The sequence below is a fragment of the Psittacula echo genome (genome assembly GCF_963264785.1).
Source record: "Psittacula echo genome assembly, chromosome: Z".
NCBI classification, from domain to species: Eukaryota; Metazoa; Chordata; class Aves; order Psittaciformes; family Psittacidae; genus Psittacula; species Psittacula echo.
Window position 1 is genome coordinate 27,886,926 of NC_137742.1, and position 16,521 is coordinate 27,903,446.

Below are 16,521 nucleotides of genomic sequence, written 5' to 3' on the forward strand. Positions count from 1 at the left end.
ACTAGCACTGGTTGCCTGGAGGAGCTGCGACTACCCTATCCCTTGAAGTGTTCAAGGCAAGGTTGGATGGGGCTTTGAGCAACTTGGTCTAGTGAAGAGGGCGTCTCTGCCTGTGGCAGGAGGGTTGGAACTGGATGAGCTTTCAGATTTCTCCCAACCCAAAGCTTCTATGATTTTGTGACATCTCATGGGTTTGGGGTTTGGGTTTTTTTGGAATTTGTTTTGGGGTTTTTTTCCCCTTTCTCCCTTCCCTTCCAGTCCTCCATGTTTCCTTTCCTTTCCATTTAATGCTATCTGCAAATTTGTCATGATTGCTAATCACAAAGCCAACAGCCTTTTTACATGCATGTGACTCCCTAAAACTTACACAGTTTCAATAATAATATCTGTTAGCAACCCAAAACTAAAATACATGTGTGAATGATACTCCTCTTGGCAGGCCCAAGTTCTAGTCTAAGGATGTGCTAGAGCACAGTCGTGAAGGATAGTTTCTATGTCTGAAAAACAGAATTTTGTATGTCATACTGCAAACGTCTGCATTTGGTTTTATTGTTCTCAGTTTTCAAATGAGTTTTGGACTAGGGAGTGTTGCATATAGAGGGTATATATAACATTTGTTGTGTTAGGGTAGTAAGAGCTGCATTAATATAGTGTCAGCTAGAACTTGGTTATTGTATACTTCATCGTTACTGAATGGTTACTGAGCAATACTGTAGTAATGCCTGGTTACTACAGTGTTATTTGTAATTGTTTAGCAGCTTTAATGAGTGTTTCTCTTGGTATGCTAAGAATCACTAACTTTTTATTTCCCTTTGTTTATTTCAAGCTGTAGCCCTGTATCTTGCTGACAAGTGGTGGTCAATTGATGACATTGTGAGAACATCTGTCTCTGCTAGACAGGGGCTTCATCAGGTAAAGTGCTCCAGCATGCACCTCATAATTATTCCTACCTTTCAAGGTAGTGAAAAGTAATGGCAAATAACTAATGTGTGGGAGATGACATATTTTCATTTCATTTAGAAATGAGTTGGCTGTCTCAAGTCAAAGGCAAGGTCAGTGGGAATAGGAGAACAGGTAGTAGGGGGAAAGGAACTTGGTTGTGAAGATAGGGTCTAAAGCAGAAGCGATTCTTGTACAGTAAATTCACATGTAGGCTATTTAGATGTTAATGATAAAGAGTTTTTTTTTCTTTACTTTTTAGAACACTGTATATGTGGTTGTATTGAAACGTCTTAGGGTGGTGCACTGTACAATAGTACTACCTGTGGGCCTTAACAGGAGACTAGTAAGCTAAAAATATTGCTGGGAATGTAGTTGATAGGGGTGAGCTGGAGCTGGTGTCTTGCAGTGGCAATATGAGGTTTGTAAAAGTAAGTTGCCTGGTATTTGTTTTATTGCTCATCATTGACCTTTATTACTGTTACTGACACCTATGTAGCATGGAGTTTTGAGGGTTTTGTTTGGTTTTGTTTGTTGTTTTTTTCTGAAACTGGAAATCTGTATTTTTCCAAGAGTGTAATTTATATCTGCTCATGGAATTTGGGCACTTGTCTGATTTCTGTATTTTTTTTAATTTAGTCTAGAGGTTTTGGCAATCAGCCTTGTTTTCCATATGCTTCTTAATGGTAGGATGATGATTAAATCAGGAAAGCTGAATCCTTTACAGGTAGGGTAGCTGAGACTGTGGGCATTGGGAAGAAAGCATGGTTCCTCCATTCGTCCTTCACAGTGGTGAACTTAAATTTCATGTGTAAGAGGAACCCTGCAGGACAGAGAAAAGAATATTGAGTTCTTTATTTCATACCTCAAACTTGTAACTAGCTTTTCCACTGCATCATGTCCTTTTTTCTGCCACTCTATTAGCTGTGATTGAGTGTGCCAAGTTGTGCTATGCCATGGGACTCATCCTGCTTTGTGGGACTCCAGTTTACTGCTAGGCTGGGAAGTCTGAGGCTAGTGTACTGCTATTGTGTTTGGTGAATGTTCCTTAAATCCAAAAATTTTTTTGTGTTGAAATCAGAACATTCCCCCCACCATCACACTCCCAGCACTTCTCTCAGCTTTACCCATTGTATTAGGAATGATGTTGAAGTTGTGAAATATCCTCTGTCTGTGGTAGTCCTTTTACTTGACCTGTTGCTATGGCTTCCAAGCAGCTCTGTGCCTTCAAACAAAACCCCAGAGCTTCATCCTGCTTTAGCACTTACAGCTTGTCTTGACTCCATCTGCAACAGTGCTAAGTGGAAGCTTTGAAAAATAAGGTCCTTGATATGTGAGTGTTAACTAATCTGACTACTCTTCTGCATGTTCTCTGTTTCCTTAGGTTAAGTCTGTTGGAGAGAGGATTGTTCTCTATGTTTTGAATCGAATTATCTATCGGACGCAAGAAATGGAAAGAAATGAGATCCCATTTCTCTGTCATCGTAGCAATGAATATGCTAAAATCATGTGGAAAGAAGGAGAGGCTATTGGGTTCTATTCTGTTAAACCTACAGGTAAAATGGTTGAGTATTGTGGGATTTGAAGGGGCTAAAGGGGAGGAGATAGCTTATTTGGACAACATTGTATTTAGTAGACTTTATAAGCCTTACAGGCCTAATGAATTGGTGTTTTCCTGAAATCATAAGTGGTCAGACAAACATCAAAATTTTGATGTTAAAATTCTAGCTTAAATGCTTACATGCTTTAGCGATCTTCACATTATACAAAATAAAAGAGATTAGGTAGATCAGAAAGCTTTTTTTTTTTTTTTTTTTTTTAACCTTCTTTTTGTGGAACAGTTGCTTGCAGCTGGCTTGGGCTGTGCTTGGTGTTCTGTTTTTTGGTTTGTTCTGATTAGGTTTTCTTTGGATCTAGCTCCAGATTGCAGTGATTTTCTTCCTGGTAGCTGGTGCAGTGCTGTGTTTTGGCTTTAGTCTGAGAATATGCTGAATGCTGATAACACACAGATGTTTTAGTTGTTAACACTGATCATTCAGTCTCTTGTCCTCTGCCAGTGAGGAGGGTATTCCATACCATAGAGCATCCTGCTCAGTACTTAAACTGGGGGGAGGTGACAGGGATGTCCCAACTGCTGTTGGGGTCAGGCTGGATACCGGTCAGTGGGTGGTGAGCAGTTGTATCGTGCATCACTTGTCTGCCTTAGGTTTTATTTCTCCCTCTCTTCTGGTTCTCTCTCTTTTCATTACTAGTATATTATTATTTATTTTATTTCAATTATTAAATTGTTCTCATCTCAAACCAAGGTTTTTACTATTTTTTTCCCATTCTCCTCCCCATCCCAACAGGATGTGGGGTGGTTAGCAAGCAGCTGCATGGTACTTAATTGCTGGCTGGGGTTAAACCATGACACATTACCACTTAAACATTTTATAGCATGACAGCATAGAAGATTTGCTCACAGGCGTAATTTTCAGCTACACCTGATAACAAGAAGAGATTCCCTTTCCTTCTGCCCATGCATTTGTGCAGAGATAACAGAAATGTGCCAGTTCAATTGTAATTAATGTTACAGACTTCCTATTGTTTTTTTCTAAACCATTGTGGTTTCCGTTTAGTTATTTTGGAATTTGTGTTTTTCATTTTGTGCTGGGTGAAATTTAGTATTTGGGTAAGCTGTTTAGCACATTAACAGCAATTTGAAGAATAACAATATTTGGATAAAGAAGAAATAATCTGGTTGTTTTGTTTCACCACTTAGAGGGCATTAACTAATTCACGATTAATGATGATACTAGAGACTTGCTGGAGACTTCCCCTATCTAACATAAGTACATGCCTTTGCAAACTTTAAAAATAAAATAGTAAACTGCCTGCATCACTGACCTATTCTGGTCTACCAGTCAAGATAGGAAGTCAACCAGCTAATACATTCTGATTGTCTTCTCGTTTGTTAAATGTCTCACAACGCCCTCTCATTTGCTTGTCCTGAGTTAGCAAATACTGAAGGCTAACTTTCAAGGGATTATCAATTTTTCACCCATATTTGATAGTTTACTGTCTTCTGCACATGAGTAGTCTACATGGAGAAAGACAGCTCTGGAAACATGGTTAAGAAAGAGTGGTGGAGCTTGACTGGTATCCCAGAGGGTGCCCAAGGAATGTAACCTCTTTGCCCACATTATTCTTGCTTGAAAAATGCAGATGAGTGTGTCCATTGGTCCCAAAAGTACAAAGTTGCAAAGACTAACTATGTTGTATAGACAACTGTATGCTTCTCTTCAGCCTTGTTAGAGGAAAGGGCAAATGAGGTCCTGAAAATGGATTGAATAGTTGATGGGCTGTCTTACTGATGTTGTGTGTCATCCCTTTGTCACTACTGAGTCTCTAGCTACCCTTTGAATCCTCTGATACTGAAGTGCCTCTGTGTTATGACAGTCTGTTTCATCTTTTTTTAATTATGGATAATGTATTGTTTATGGGAGAATTTCAGTGTAGTGTTCTAGGATTTATTTTTTTTATTTAAAAAATTGGAATTACTGTCTCAGTCTTTAACGGAGAGCTGAGACAAGGTGGGGCACAAAATTACAAAATGGAATAGATAAACCTTTAGAATCAGTTTTAAGTAATGTTAACTTTGATGGCTTTGTAACAGTAGCAGTGGAAAATTACTGAGGTGCATGATACATAGAAAAAAAAATAGAGTACAGCTACAGAACAAACAGGGAATTCTTGTACAAAATAAACCATTGAAGTAGTTTTAAGAAAAACAGTCTAGAAGAACAGGATGCAAGGATAAGGAGTACCTGGGAATGGGAGGTGTCCAGGATGGGCTACGGTTAAACTAACTGATAAGTAGAAGGACAGGAGGATTATTACCTCTGTGGTGTTAATGAACCAATTAAGCTGGTATGAGCATCTACTGTGCATGCTTCAAATGCTGCCAGAAGTGATGAGATTGTTGGAAGAAGTAAATGACCCTCAGAGACCACCACCACAATTTTGTACGCATGCGGGGAACTTTCTGGAAAATAACGTAATCCATACGTAGCCTCATGAATATGTATGTATGTGTGCCCAGTGACTATGTAAGGACGGCTTGCTAGCAATACGGGGACACACGCTAGGTGGAGCTATCCCCCGTGTCTCCCGGCGCCGCAATGAAGAATACTTGCTTGTCATTTTAAAACTTCGTTGGCGAGTTTATTCCTGGAGTTTTCTCCGAATCAGAGCTGAATTATGATCTTCGTATTTGTCTTGATCTACATATATGTGCAATTCAGTAATTTTGACTCCTTTTCCGTCCTCAGTCTGTCAGCTTCATGTTTAGTAGTTTTCCTATGGAATTGTATTGTTAGATTTACAAAGTGAGCCTTTCCCCTCTCTCTCTGCTATTCTTTCCTGGTACTACAGACTTTTTCTAGCATATTAATCTACTGATGTATCTTGGCAAAACTGTGAAGCTTGCTCAAAGAATCAATAAATGGCTGATAGCAGTTACTTATTTTTAAGGAAAGATATAGAGTTTTATCATTGTTTATGACTAACAAGTATATAGTTTGGTGTAATTTTTATAAATTATCAAAGTCTCTGTTTGAATATGCTAAAATCCATGCTGCAGCATGCCAATGGATATTTTTCCTCTCTTGTTATTTCAGGAAGTATTTGTAGCTCTCATTGTGGTAAGAATTATAAGCTACCAGTGCTAGACACAGCATTTGTAAGACCCAGACATCGTGAGAGAGATTCTGGGCTAATCATTTTGGAAGACTTTGTGGATTCCTTCACTGAAAAATGTCTTGGCCTACGATACCCGCTGTCATCCTTCATGTACACAGGCAAGCTCTTTATTCTTCTGATCTTTGTGCTTTCTTCAGTTGTCCAAATGAGTGCTGTCATTCAAGTTCAATGTTTGTGGCATCATCCCCAGTTTCTGTATTAAATGTTCTGCTCACTTCATGCTTTCTCAGAACTTTGTGGTCAAATGTACATACTAGGCTATGTTTTAACTTGGGTATAAGAAGGTACAGTTCTAATGTACAAGGGAAACACAGCTTTTCCATTAGCGATCCAAGAGGGCTGTGTCACCTAGGAAGTGATACACAGTTCTGGAAACAATGTCAGCTGGAACTGTGTTCAAGCTAGGAGCATGATTCTTTGTCCTGTTTCTCAAGGCTAGTCCTATTCTTAGGCCATCTGCCAGGCTTCCTTCTGTGAACATTTTCATCTGACTGCCTTAGCCACTGGAGCCACTGGAAATTTTCTGCTTTTTCAGGTACTGCTGTCTGTTGTCAGATCTGACTAGGCCTCTTAGGCTTAAACCAGCAAACTGTACTGAGCAGAAATCATTGACTAGTCCATTTCCCTGGTCAAGCAATGATATGGCAGGGATCTTGTCCACTGAGATTATGCATCACTGCTGAATTGAGTGAAAAATTGTCAGGTTCAGGAGTAGCAGTCATTTTTCTGCTTCTTAGTAGCTGCTGCAGCGCTGTGTTTTTGATTTTCAGGCTGGGAACAAAGCTGATAACACCGATGTTTTTAGTTGTTGCTAAGTAATGTGTACTCTGACCAAGGACTTTCTGAGTCTCATGCTGTGCCAGGGAGGAGGGCAAGCCAGGAGGAAGCAGAGACAGGACACCTGACCCAAACTAGCCAAAGGGGTATTCCATACCACAGCATGTCATACCCAGTATAGAATCGGTGGGGAGTTACGTGGAAGGCCCAGATTGCTGCTCGGGTCGGGTTGGGTATCGGTCAGTGGGTGGTGAGCAATTGTGATGTGCATCGCTTGTGTTTATTGTTTTCTTTTCCTTTACCCCTTTTAGTTTTATATTCTCTCCCCTTGTTATTTTCCTTATTATTATTGGTGGTAGCAGTAGTAGTTTTGTGTTATACCTTAGCTACTGGACTGTTCTTATCTCAAGCCATGAGATTTACATTCCTTTGATTCTCTTCCCCATCCCTCCAGGAGCAGGGGTGGTAGGGAAGAAGTTAGGGGAATGAGTGAGCAGCTGCATGGTTCTGAGTTACTAGCTGAGCTTAAACCACGACAAAAATGGTAGTTTTCCTGGTAGCTGCTACAGAAAAATGTTTAAGCGTGCCTCTCCATGTGTATGTTTAGTATGTGTATTTGAGAGAAAAAAGGTTGAGGGACAGCAGGGAATTAAAAATTCCAGCAGTGAACAGTGAGTAGATGATAAGACATGCAATGAGAACATGTGTGCATTCCCAAAGAATGCTTTTCATGAGTGCCTATAATAATATGGGGTGACAAAACTCACTTGGCTTACCTGCTGAAGAGCTCCATTCCATTCTTGGCTGGGTCTTGTGGTTGGCATGGGCAGTGACCAGTAAAGTTGTAAAACTCTGAGGTGGATGCTTAGAGAAGAGGCATTTCTGTCTGGAGTTTAGGATAATAATAGAAAGTGTTTAAACCTGAAGAAATGATTTACTGAGAACAATGAGTAGGGTAAAACAGTGTTATGTTTATTTCATTGAATCACAGAATAGTTTGGGTTGGAAGGAGCCTTCAGAGATCATCTAATCCAACCCCTGACTTCAGAGCCCCCTGTTTTGTTGAACAGTTCTTTCTGTGTTGGCTTATGTATATGATGGAAGATTGCAAATTAAGTTTATTTCAGATAAACTTTAAAAACTGAAGTACAGTCAAGTATATATAATAGAGTGGGTTTTCTTATATTTGTTTAGCTTGTAAGCAGTATCTTGAGAAGTACCCTTGGGATGAAAGCCTTCTTTACGAAGTGAATGGACCAGGATATTGGTTCCAGAGAACATGTGTTGCAACTATAGTGCAAAGGGAAAGGCTCCAGTTTGCAGGTGGGGATGCTTTGTTTTGTTTTCTGGCAAATGTTTCTGAGAAATGTTGCAAATGTTGAACAAACACTACAAGTACAACAGTGAATTCTGTCAACACTGCCCATGGAAACTAGTAGAAAGATTTTTATTTTTTTTTTAATGTGTCCCGAGGTCTGTTGCATTGTATCTGCAATGGTTAATTGATCTATAAAGGTACTATAATTTTCTGTTTCCCATTTCCTCTTTTAAAACTCAACAGCAGAGGCTTCACAGGCAGAAAAGAGTTGCCAAGCAAAGATTCATTTTCTGGAGTCTGCAGCAGTGTTTGAAGCAGGTGGACAGAAGACTGAGCTAGAAACACAGTTAAGTGTAGGTACACAGACTGTTACTTTTTTTTTGTCTTTGATTGCATTATTACTAAAAACCAGAGAAATGCTTTTGTCTGCCTCTAACTGGTTCAAGTACACACTATATATAAAATACAGATGCTTTTGTTACGTTTTTGGTGTGGATGTTGTGTTTCCCATTGATTTAACACTGATGGGGTTAAAAATACTGGGGGTTTTTTTTGGGGTTTGGGTTTTGTTTGTTTTTTGTTTTGGTTTTGTTGGTTTTTTCCCCAGCATTCCAATAATGGGTGTCCCTATGAAAGTAGAAGGTCTGTGCCACAACTGTCAGGGTCTATAATTTGAACTGTTTGCTAGCATGTAAAAGAAAGGAGAGTACTTCAACTGGCTCTGAGATTTAACTGTCTAGAAAGGCTGTTGGAACAGTAGAGTCATTCTCAAGAGTAGAGAGGATGAAGAAGTGTTCATAAAAGTGCATATTTGCATCACATTTCAATACAATGGAAAGTGTTCAGTTTGCATTCAGAGTTAAATATTGTCCATACAGGAGGAATGCAGCTTTCTTTCTACTTAGTATTTTTCTATTTCTACTTACTTGAAATATCAGTCAGATTTCAGCTACAGACGGATATGTGGTCATGAATATGTCTGTATCTTTTGAATATTATGAAGCTGTTCCTCTAACTCATTTGTGTTCTGAAGCCACACAGAATTTGCTTGCGAATAATTTGTGTGCTTTAAGACTGTCTGTCGTACTGACATGAGTATGCTCCTGTAGAAGTCAATGCTTTAATTAAAAATAGGAAATAATGGCTGTATCAATATTCCCAACTAATTAATGTCTAAGCTTCAGATTTTAAATGTAAGTCCAATGTCACTTTTCCTAGTTGAGAAAATTGGCATTTCCCAAAGCAAAACTGATAGCAAAGTAGTGGTGTTTTTAGTCTCTCTAAATGACCAGAAGAAACAACTCTTAGTTGTCTGTCTTTTGTAACAGTGTCTTGAGCATCATTACTGACTTCTCGACTTGGATTCCAATAATGATCAGATTGGTAAAATGATCTAAAATGTGTTGTGGTTTAAGCCCAGCTGGAAACTTGGCACCATGCAGCCACTCGCTCACCCTCTCTTCCCCTCCACCCTGGGTGGGATGGTAAGGAGAATTGAAAGAATGTAAAATCCACAGATTGAGATAAGAACAGTTTTAATAACTAAAGTACAATATAATACTAATAATGATAAGGGAAATAACAAAGGGAGAAAATATGAAACTAAAAGAAGAAAGGGGAAGAAAACCCCAAATAAACATAAATGATACATGATACAATTGCTATCCAGCTGCTGACTGATACCCAGCTTGACCGGAGCAGCAGTCTGCCCTTCCGGGTAGCTCCCCCCATTTATATATTGGGCATGATGTGCTGTGGTGTGGAATACCCCTTTGGCTAGTTTGGGTCAGGTATCCTGTCTCTGCTTCCTCCCGGCTTCTTGTGCCCTTCCTCACTGGCAGGACATAAGAGACTGAAAAGTCCTTGATCCGGGTAAGCATTGCTTAACAAGAACTAAAACATTGGTGTGTTACCAGCATTCTTCTTGGACTAAAGCCAAAACACAGCACTGCACCAGCTGCTGGGGAGAAAATTAATGCTATCCCAGCCAAAGCCAGGACAAACATGCATGGTTTGGTTGTAGATAACATTGATATACTTGGAGAAGATAGCAGAGGAACAGTAGTTCTTAGGAATTTTGTTGCTGTGAGTTAGGAACTCTAGCCCTGTCTCTACCTTCTTCCAGAAAAGAAAGAAGGTAGGTTCCAAAGTGCTTCAACTCCTCATAGTTTGGTAGAATTGCTGACAGCTTTCTTGTTGGCATCTGTAGTATCTACCAGCAGTTCTGCAATGCTTTGAAAACTGTTGGACCACAAATAATACCCCACCTACTCATGCACCAGGAAAAAATACTCTATTCTCCAACTTTAATTTTCACTCTTTACTTGGTACTTATTTTATGTGTTTTGCTGATAGAATAATTTGTCATTAGTCTACAAATTCTTGCGTATTTAAAACCAATTGAAACTACTTCAAGCAGCAGAATGTAGATATGGCCACTTCCTGCTGGCCTCCTTGGGTGGTACTGGAAGTGAGGCTGGAAATGCAGCAGCATTATGGGTGCTGATTGTTGCCAGTTCTAGACTACTTCCAGCAGCTGAGAGTAATGCACATATCTTTATGTGAATGTGTAAAGCTTGTATCCACTTCAGAGTATGAAGTGCTTGACCACTGAGTCCTCAGCTAGTTGCAGGAAAAAAATAGAAGCATTGGGATGGTGAGGAAGAACAAGAGGCAAAAGAGCTCTGGGGAGAGGGAACTCTGAAATAAACAGCATCTTGTGCTGACTGTGCATATAACCTGCATTCCTGCTGATTCACCCAGTTCTGTAGGTTGTTTTTCTGTTTGGATTGTTGTGGTTTTGGTTTTGCTCTTTGTTCTTTATATATGAGCTGCTGTGTTCTGTTGCATGCCACAGTAAAAATAAGACTAAAAAATAGAATACAAATATAAAAATTAAACTTTCCTGCTGTATTTTGTCAAATACTGTAGTGTATGCCCTTGTGTTTATACTGAAAGGGGAAACAAAAAGACTTCTAGCATTTAATTATGTGGGCACCCGCTATAAATAGAATGGTTAGGAAAAAAAGCTTGGTATCATTGTTTATAATGGCATGTTACTTTGAAGTCTTACCTTCTGTGTTGAGGCCAGGAGTAAAATGCAGAAGAAATAATCATCTTTGTAATAAAGATAATTAAAAAAAAATCTTTTGAGAGATAAAATAAATACATGTAAGTATCTTAAATTATGAATGCTTGTAGCGGCTCCTGCGTTGTAGCGGCTCCTCCGCTGTATCTTTACTACAAAATAGTGCTTTACAAAGATGCAACCACAGATAGGGAGATGAAGGTATTGCAATCAGTTCAGAAAGTTTTGGAGTAACATTAGTTTGTTTGGTTTTTTTTCTTCACAGGCTGAATCTCAAAAATCTAAAGAATCAACAGATGTCCATGCAAGCACATCTGAAGGTAAAATTAACCTTGATTATCAATATTGTTATTACTGTGGATTAGTAGGTTAGCGGCTCTTTTACTGCTTTCAGTCTCCACATAATCATCTGCAAAATGTGTAAAAACATACCTTCCTCCGAAGTTCTGGGGCTCAACTCAAACCTTTTGGAGGACTTTGGATAAAATTTTTATGAGTCTTGGTAAAGATACTATGTTATGTGTATTCAGAAAAGAAGTACCACAATGAAATGCTGTTCTACTTGAGCTCAGCTTTAATGAAGTACTAGGGGAAGAATTATATGCAGATCTTAGACTGCATTTGTTCACTGGCATTTATTTTGGTGTTTTATTTTGGTGGTTTTTGTTTGTTGTTTTTTTTTTTTCTTCTTAAGACCCTAACACAACTCCTGCTTCCATTCGGACACGAAGCAGTCATTTGAAACGTCCCAGGACAGGAAAGATGAGACAGGAATCTGGAACTTCCCAAGGAAATGAGGAAAATGCTTTTGTGTCAGAAAGCAGGTAGAGAAGCCTGTATTTTACTGATTTTTTATTTTGTTGCTTGGGCCATCATAAGCTACATAAGTGTCTCACAGTGGACTACTTAACATTTCTCCTTTCTTCTTACTTTCCTTGCTTGATTTTAAAATAACTAAAAATAAAGCGTGATGTGGGAAAGAAAATTGAGATACTACCTGAAGAGTGGTTGTACCAAACTCTGTCTCTGAAAGCTCAGCAAATACTGGAAATAATAAGAAAACAGTGAAGGTTGAGGGTGTTCTATTAGATCTTAGTCTGCATGAAGGTAAAAACATCTGTATTCGTGCAGCATAGTTTCTTGTGATAATATAACTGAACAGGTATCCACAGTGCTATGTGTGATCTTCGGAGGCATGTCCAACTGTTTAGTCTGCGAGCTGGTTACTGCTTGTCACTTAGTAACAAAAGTTATAGGAAGCCACCTGTCTTCAAAGTAAAGCCTTTTTACACAAATCCTGATTTTAAAACCATCTTATCCAAACTTACATCAAGGTAGTAGGGGAAGTCATCTCCAGTTATCCTGTGTAATACGGTCAGCTGGGGGTGTGAAGAATTGCACTGCTTGCATGCAACAATTCATACAAGACAGAACCTGAAGTACTAATTTGTGATGTCTTCCAGAAAGCAGAACTGTGACTATTGTAAATAAACTACTGCTTCTTTCCTGTGTGAGTATATACTCTTCATAGACATACACTGTTATCCTCACTGTGTGTCTCTCGCTTTGTTGTTCACTTCCAAAAAAAAAAGAAAAAAAAAAAAAAAGATCTCAACCCCAAAAGCCTCTTTTGAAGACCTGACGGTAACCTGATTATTTTCTAGGAAATCCCTCAAACTTGTTCACTTAGGCTTCTTCAACTAAAAGTAGTTGTGCGTTTGGGTGGGTTTTTTGTGTGAAGTTGTCTTCAGCTAGATACAGCCTAATCTTTGTGTTTAAATTCCTCTGTGGAACTGCAGAGATACAGCACTGCTGTCCTACACTTGTCAGTGTGCTACCCAGAGCTGGTTCAGACAGGCCAAATGGCATGGTTTGATACTGCCACAGGTTGAAAAATCCTTTGTCCTGTTACTACTAATATTTTGCTAGTTGATATTTGAGATTATTTGTTTGCTGTTGAATGTCAGTATTTTGGGACTTGCAAAATGAAGCCAATGAGGTGCTCCAGCTCCTTTGAGTAAGATGTGTAACATTGTGTTTATGAGCAGATCCAAGGGAAATCCTGATGGCAACAAGGCCAGGATATCAGCTTGCTTCTCTCCTTTCATGCATGTTAGCAAATACAGCAGGGTTTTATGTCAGGGACTTTCTCGTATGAAGTGCCTTCATCTCAAGACTGACATCTGGGATAAAACCCTCCAATACTGCCTTTACTATAAAATGGTAAAGTAGCCTCCTGCAAGTCTATTGTTTGTACATAATACTAAATCTAAGTTTTATGTTGAGAGTATTACTACCTATCACGTGCATCAGAGCTTCATCTTTAGCTATCTGATAATTCAGTCTCTGGCTTGTTAAATCTTCAGACATGATGTATTTATTGCCTTAAATTGTTTTCTAGTCATGGTCTTTGTAATATTCAATGATTATACAAACATAAATAACATAAAATAACATAACGTAAAATAACAGACAAATTTCTGACTTTCATCTTATTCGCAGACATGAGATAGATGTCTTCATTTTTTAAATTGCCAAAGCAATTTTTCCTAGTTGCTGTGGGTTTTTTTTTTTTTCTCCTAATGAGTTAGTCATTTTTAGATGCATTTAGTTTTCTGGACTCTTATTTTGAATGGCAAGCATGTGATACAGCGTTTCATCATTGGTCATGAAAGAATTTCCCTGCTGAGATCACTAAAATTATGTATTAGTCTGAAAGATTAAAGGCTGTATCTTAATACCTGCTGCAGGCTGGAACCTCCTGCCCACACATCTGAAAGCTCTGAAGGTTTAGTGGAAGTATCTGAGGAGAATACTGTTGAGAAGAATGAGGAAAAGACTGATGAAAATGAGGGCCAGTCTTTATCAGAAGCAGAACTACATATATCAAACCCTGAGAAGCGGAGTGAGGAGGAGGTGAGCTTGGATATCATAGTGATAGCAGATAAGTTTGCAATACAGCTACAGTTTGTGTTAAATATGGCCCTTGCTGCCTTGATCCATGTTACTGTCAACTCCTTGATTTTCATATTGATGTTACGTTGAGAAAGATAGCTGAGAAACTGAAGCTAATATGGAATTAGTTTTAAGGAATATTCCATTATATTTATTTCGAAAAATAGAGCTCATAGAATCCTCATAAGGTGAATTCCTAGCTTGTCTACCATCATAATTTCTTAATTTGTTTTCCTGCTTGCATATTCCAGAGAACTGGGGTAAGGTCAAGATCTGATCCAGTATTTCTGATTTATTAAAAAAAAAAGTGTCTTTGAAAAATCCAATAGCTGGTATGCTTTGGTTACTACTGTTGGCTCTTCTTACTTCTTCACTTAGAGCTTGCCTGCTTTGCTGTTAAAATGCAACTTTTATCTGCACTTGTTAACAGCTTGAATTTAAATCTAAGTACCCTTTGTGCCTAGTGATGCTTCTAGGGCATGTTCTTTCTGATGAGTGAGAAAGTGAATCTTACACTAAGTTAGGTTCAAGGAATGACTGCAGTAGGTATGCTTGTGAGATGCTTTAGAACTGCTTGGCTTGGCTCCTAATGCTGTAAACTATGGTTAGAAATTTAGTGCAGGTGACAACACCAGGTTAATAAGCTGGTAACATTAGCTACTCTGCTCTAAACTCTGTCTTCTTTGTACACATATCTAGGTATCTGAGTTATCTGCTTCTCACATTGAGCTACGAATTTAGATCACAGATACACCCACTAGTGTTGGGGAACAATGACTGACCGTAATCTTGATTTAGAAATGTGATTTTTTTTTTTTACTATTAATTTTTTTTTTTTTTTAGGAAACTCTATCAGAGTCTCTAAATGGTGAAGTAACAGAAGAAACTCGTAAGAGCTTTACTGTGGTTGAAGAGGAAATGGCAAATGAAGTTCGAAGTAGTGAATCAAAATTGCAGTCTGAGAGTCAAGAAGAACCCTTAATGCTTTTTGTTCCATTAATCCTTGAGTCTGCAGCAAAACCTTCAGAAGACACTATATCAGAGAAGGTGAAAGAATTGAAACAAAATGTGAAGTCATTTTACTTTCAGAGTAGCCCCCACCATCATATGAAATTCTTGGAAAAAGTGATAATTAGACCAGATGATGTGAAGCTTTGAACAGAATAGACTAACATTTCTGTTTTGATATGCAGAAGTGGGTCAGATATGCATGTGATACCAAAAAGGATATGTTGCTACAGTTTGCCTTGACAGTAATGAAACAGCTTTCTCACTAAAATATTAGTTAGATATAAGTGAAAAGCCACATCCTTACTTTGTCTAGTAATTCCACTCTGAAGTGTGCAAGCGATTAATTAATGGTAAAATACCCTTTTAGAACACAGATTTTATTGGGTTTTGCTTATAGTGCAAAAGCAGATTATTATATACTACCAAAATGATAATTGTGTATGTCCAAAATAAAAACTGCCTTCCCACCCACACCCTGGGATTAATTTCAGAATGTTTTTATTGTACCTGAATAATCCTTTGAATAATTTGAATTTGAAAACAGGGAGCAACTGCGGGTGATTCAGAAATCCTGGCTGAAGAAAGTACATTGAAAGAGGAGGACACTGAAGAACAGCAAGAACCTGAAAAGGCTGCCACTGAAAATGCAGGTGCTTCAGCATCAAAGGAAGAGCCCTCTGACAATGGCCTGCCCAACTCCATGGTAACTGAAGCAGTAGAAGAGTCTGTTTCTGAAAATGTCTCTCCCAAAACAGCTTCCTCATTGGAAGATCAAAATGAGGAAGCAGGGCACAACTCACAGGAGGCCCCTGTTGCCCTGAGTCAGAGTTCTTTGATAATGGTTGAACTTGATGGGGTTTCTTTTCAGCAGCCTTCTGGACAGGAAGCACAGAAGAACCAGTTGGAAGAGCAGTCGGAAGAGACTGTTGAGCAGATGGATCAGTACACGCAGACAGGAGCAGAGCGGGCCGCTGACAGCAGCTCTGAGGAAGCAGAAATTGAGGTACCTGTTGTAGATCGGAGAAGCTTGCGAAGAAAGGTGAAAAGCTACAAAGGTCCACCCAAGAAAAAAGGAAAGCCACTTTAGAAATGGAATACTCATTGTCATCTATTTATAATAAAGTTTTTGTTTTGTGTAAAACACTAGGGCTTAACTAAACCATATGGGACATGGGACACACATTTAAAATTCTGGGTTGGACTTCCTTTTGGGATTCATCAACTTTCATGGAGTTTTCTTGAATTTTTAAGTACTAGACATTGAGCTGCAGATTATGGAAGTAAACTTCAGATTATAAAAGTAAAGCTGAAGTAAGCTTCAGATTATAAAAGTAAAGGATACATGCTGAATACAGTTGTGCTAGCAAAGGGAACAGTTGGCTTATTTGAGGTGGTAGTTGTGGAAGAAAAATGCAGCCTGAAATCCTGGCCCTGTAGAGGTTCCCTAAATTCCATGAGGCCAGAGATGACTCTAGCATTTATTATGTTTAAGTTTTCTACTCTGGGGGGAAGCAGAACAAGAAAGTCTTTCCTTGCTGCTTGTTCCCTCCCCATAGACTTTCTCACATGAAATTAAAAGAAAGAAATATTCTGTAAATCTAGGTCTCAAAATACGCAAGAAGGTAAAACTCAGTAGATAAAAACAACATAAGCAGCATGTGTCTTTTGTGAGAATTGCTTGAAACAGCTGTGT

The 16,521-nt window shown here is 38.7% G+C and overlaps 1 protein-coding gene across 1 annotated transcript in view; it reads left to right on the plus strand.

Moving 5' to 3' along the window:
- Nucleotides 1–15,915, plus strand: part of FAM169A (family with sequence similarity 169 member A) — a gene marked incomplete at both ends in the record, with an annotated part of 36,338 nt that extends 20,423 nt beyond the window's left edge. Inside the window, 10 exons of the mRNA XM_080638287.1 lie at nt 827–912; nt 2,324–2,495; nt 5,598–5,777; nt 7,651–7,836; nt 8,018–8,127; nt 11,128–11,182; nt 11,557–11,686; nt 13,613–13,778; nt 14,661–14,864; nt 15,373–15,915. Coding sequence (XP_080494413.1) covers nt 827–912; nt 2,324–2,495; nt 5,598–5,777; nt 7,651–7,836; nt 8,018–8,127; nt 11,128–11,182; nt 11,557–11,686; nt 13,613–13,778; nt 14,661–14,864; nt 15,373–15,915 — 1,832 coding nt within the window. The remainder of the gene's footprint in view (nt 1–826; nt 913–2,323; nt 2,496–5,597; nt 5,778–7,650; nt 7,837–8,017; nt 8,128–11,127; nt 11,183–11,556; nt 11,687–13,612; nt 13,779–14,660; nt 14,865–15,372) is intronic.
- Between the last annotated feature and the right edge of the window lie 606 nt (nt 15,916–16,521).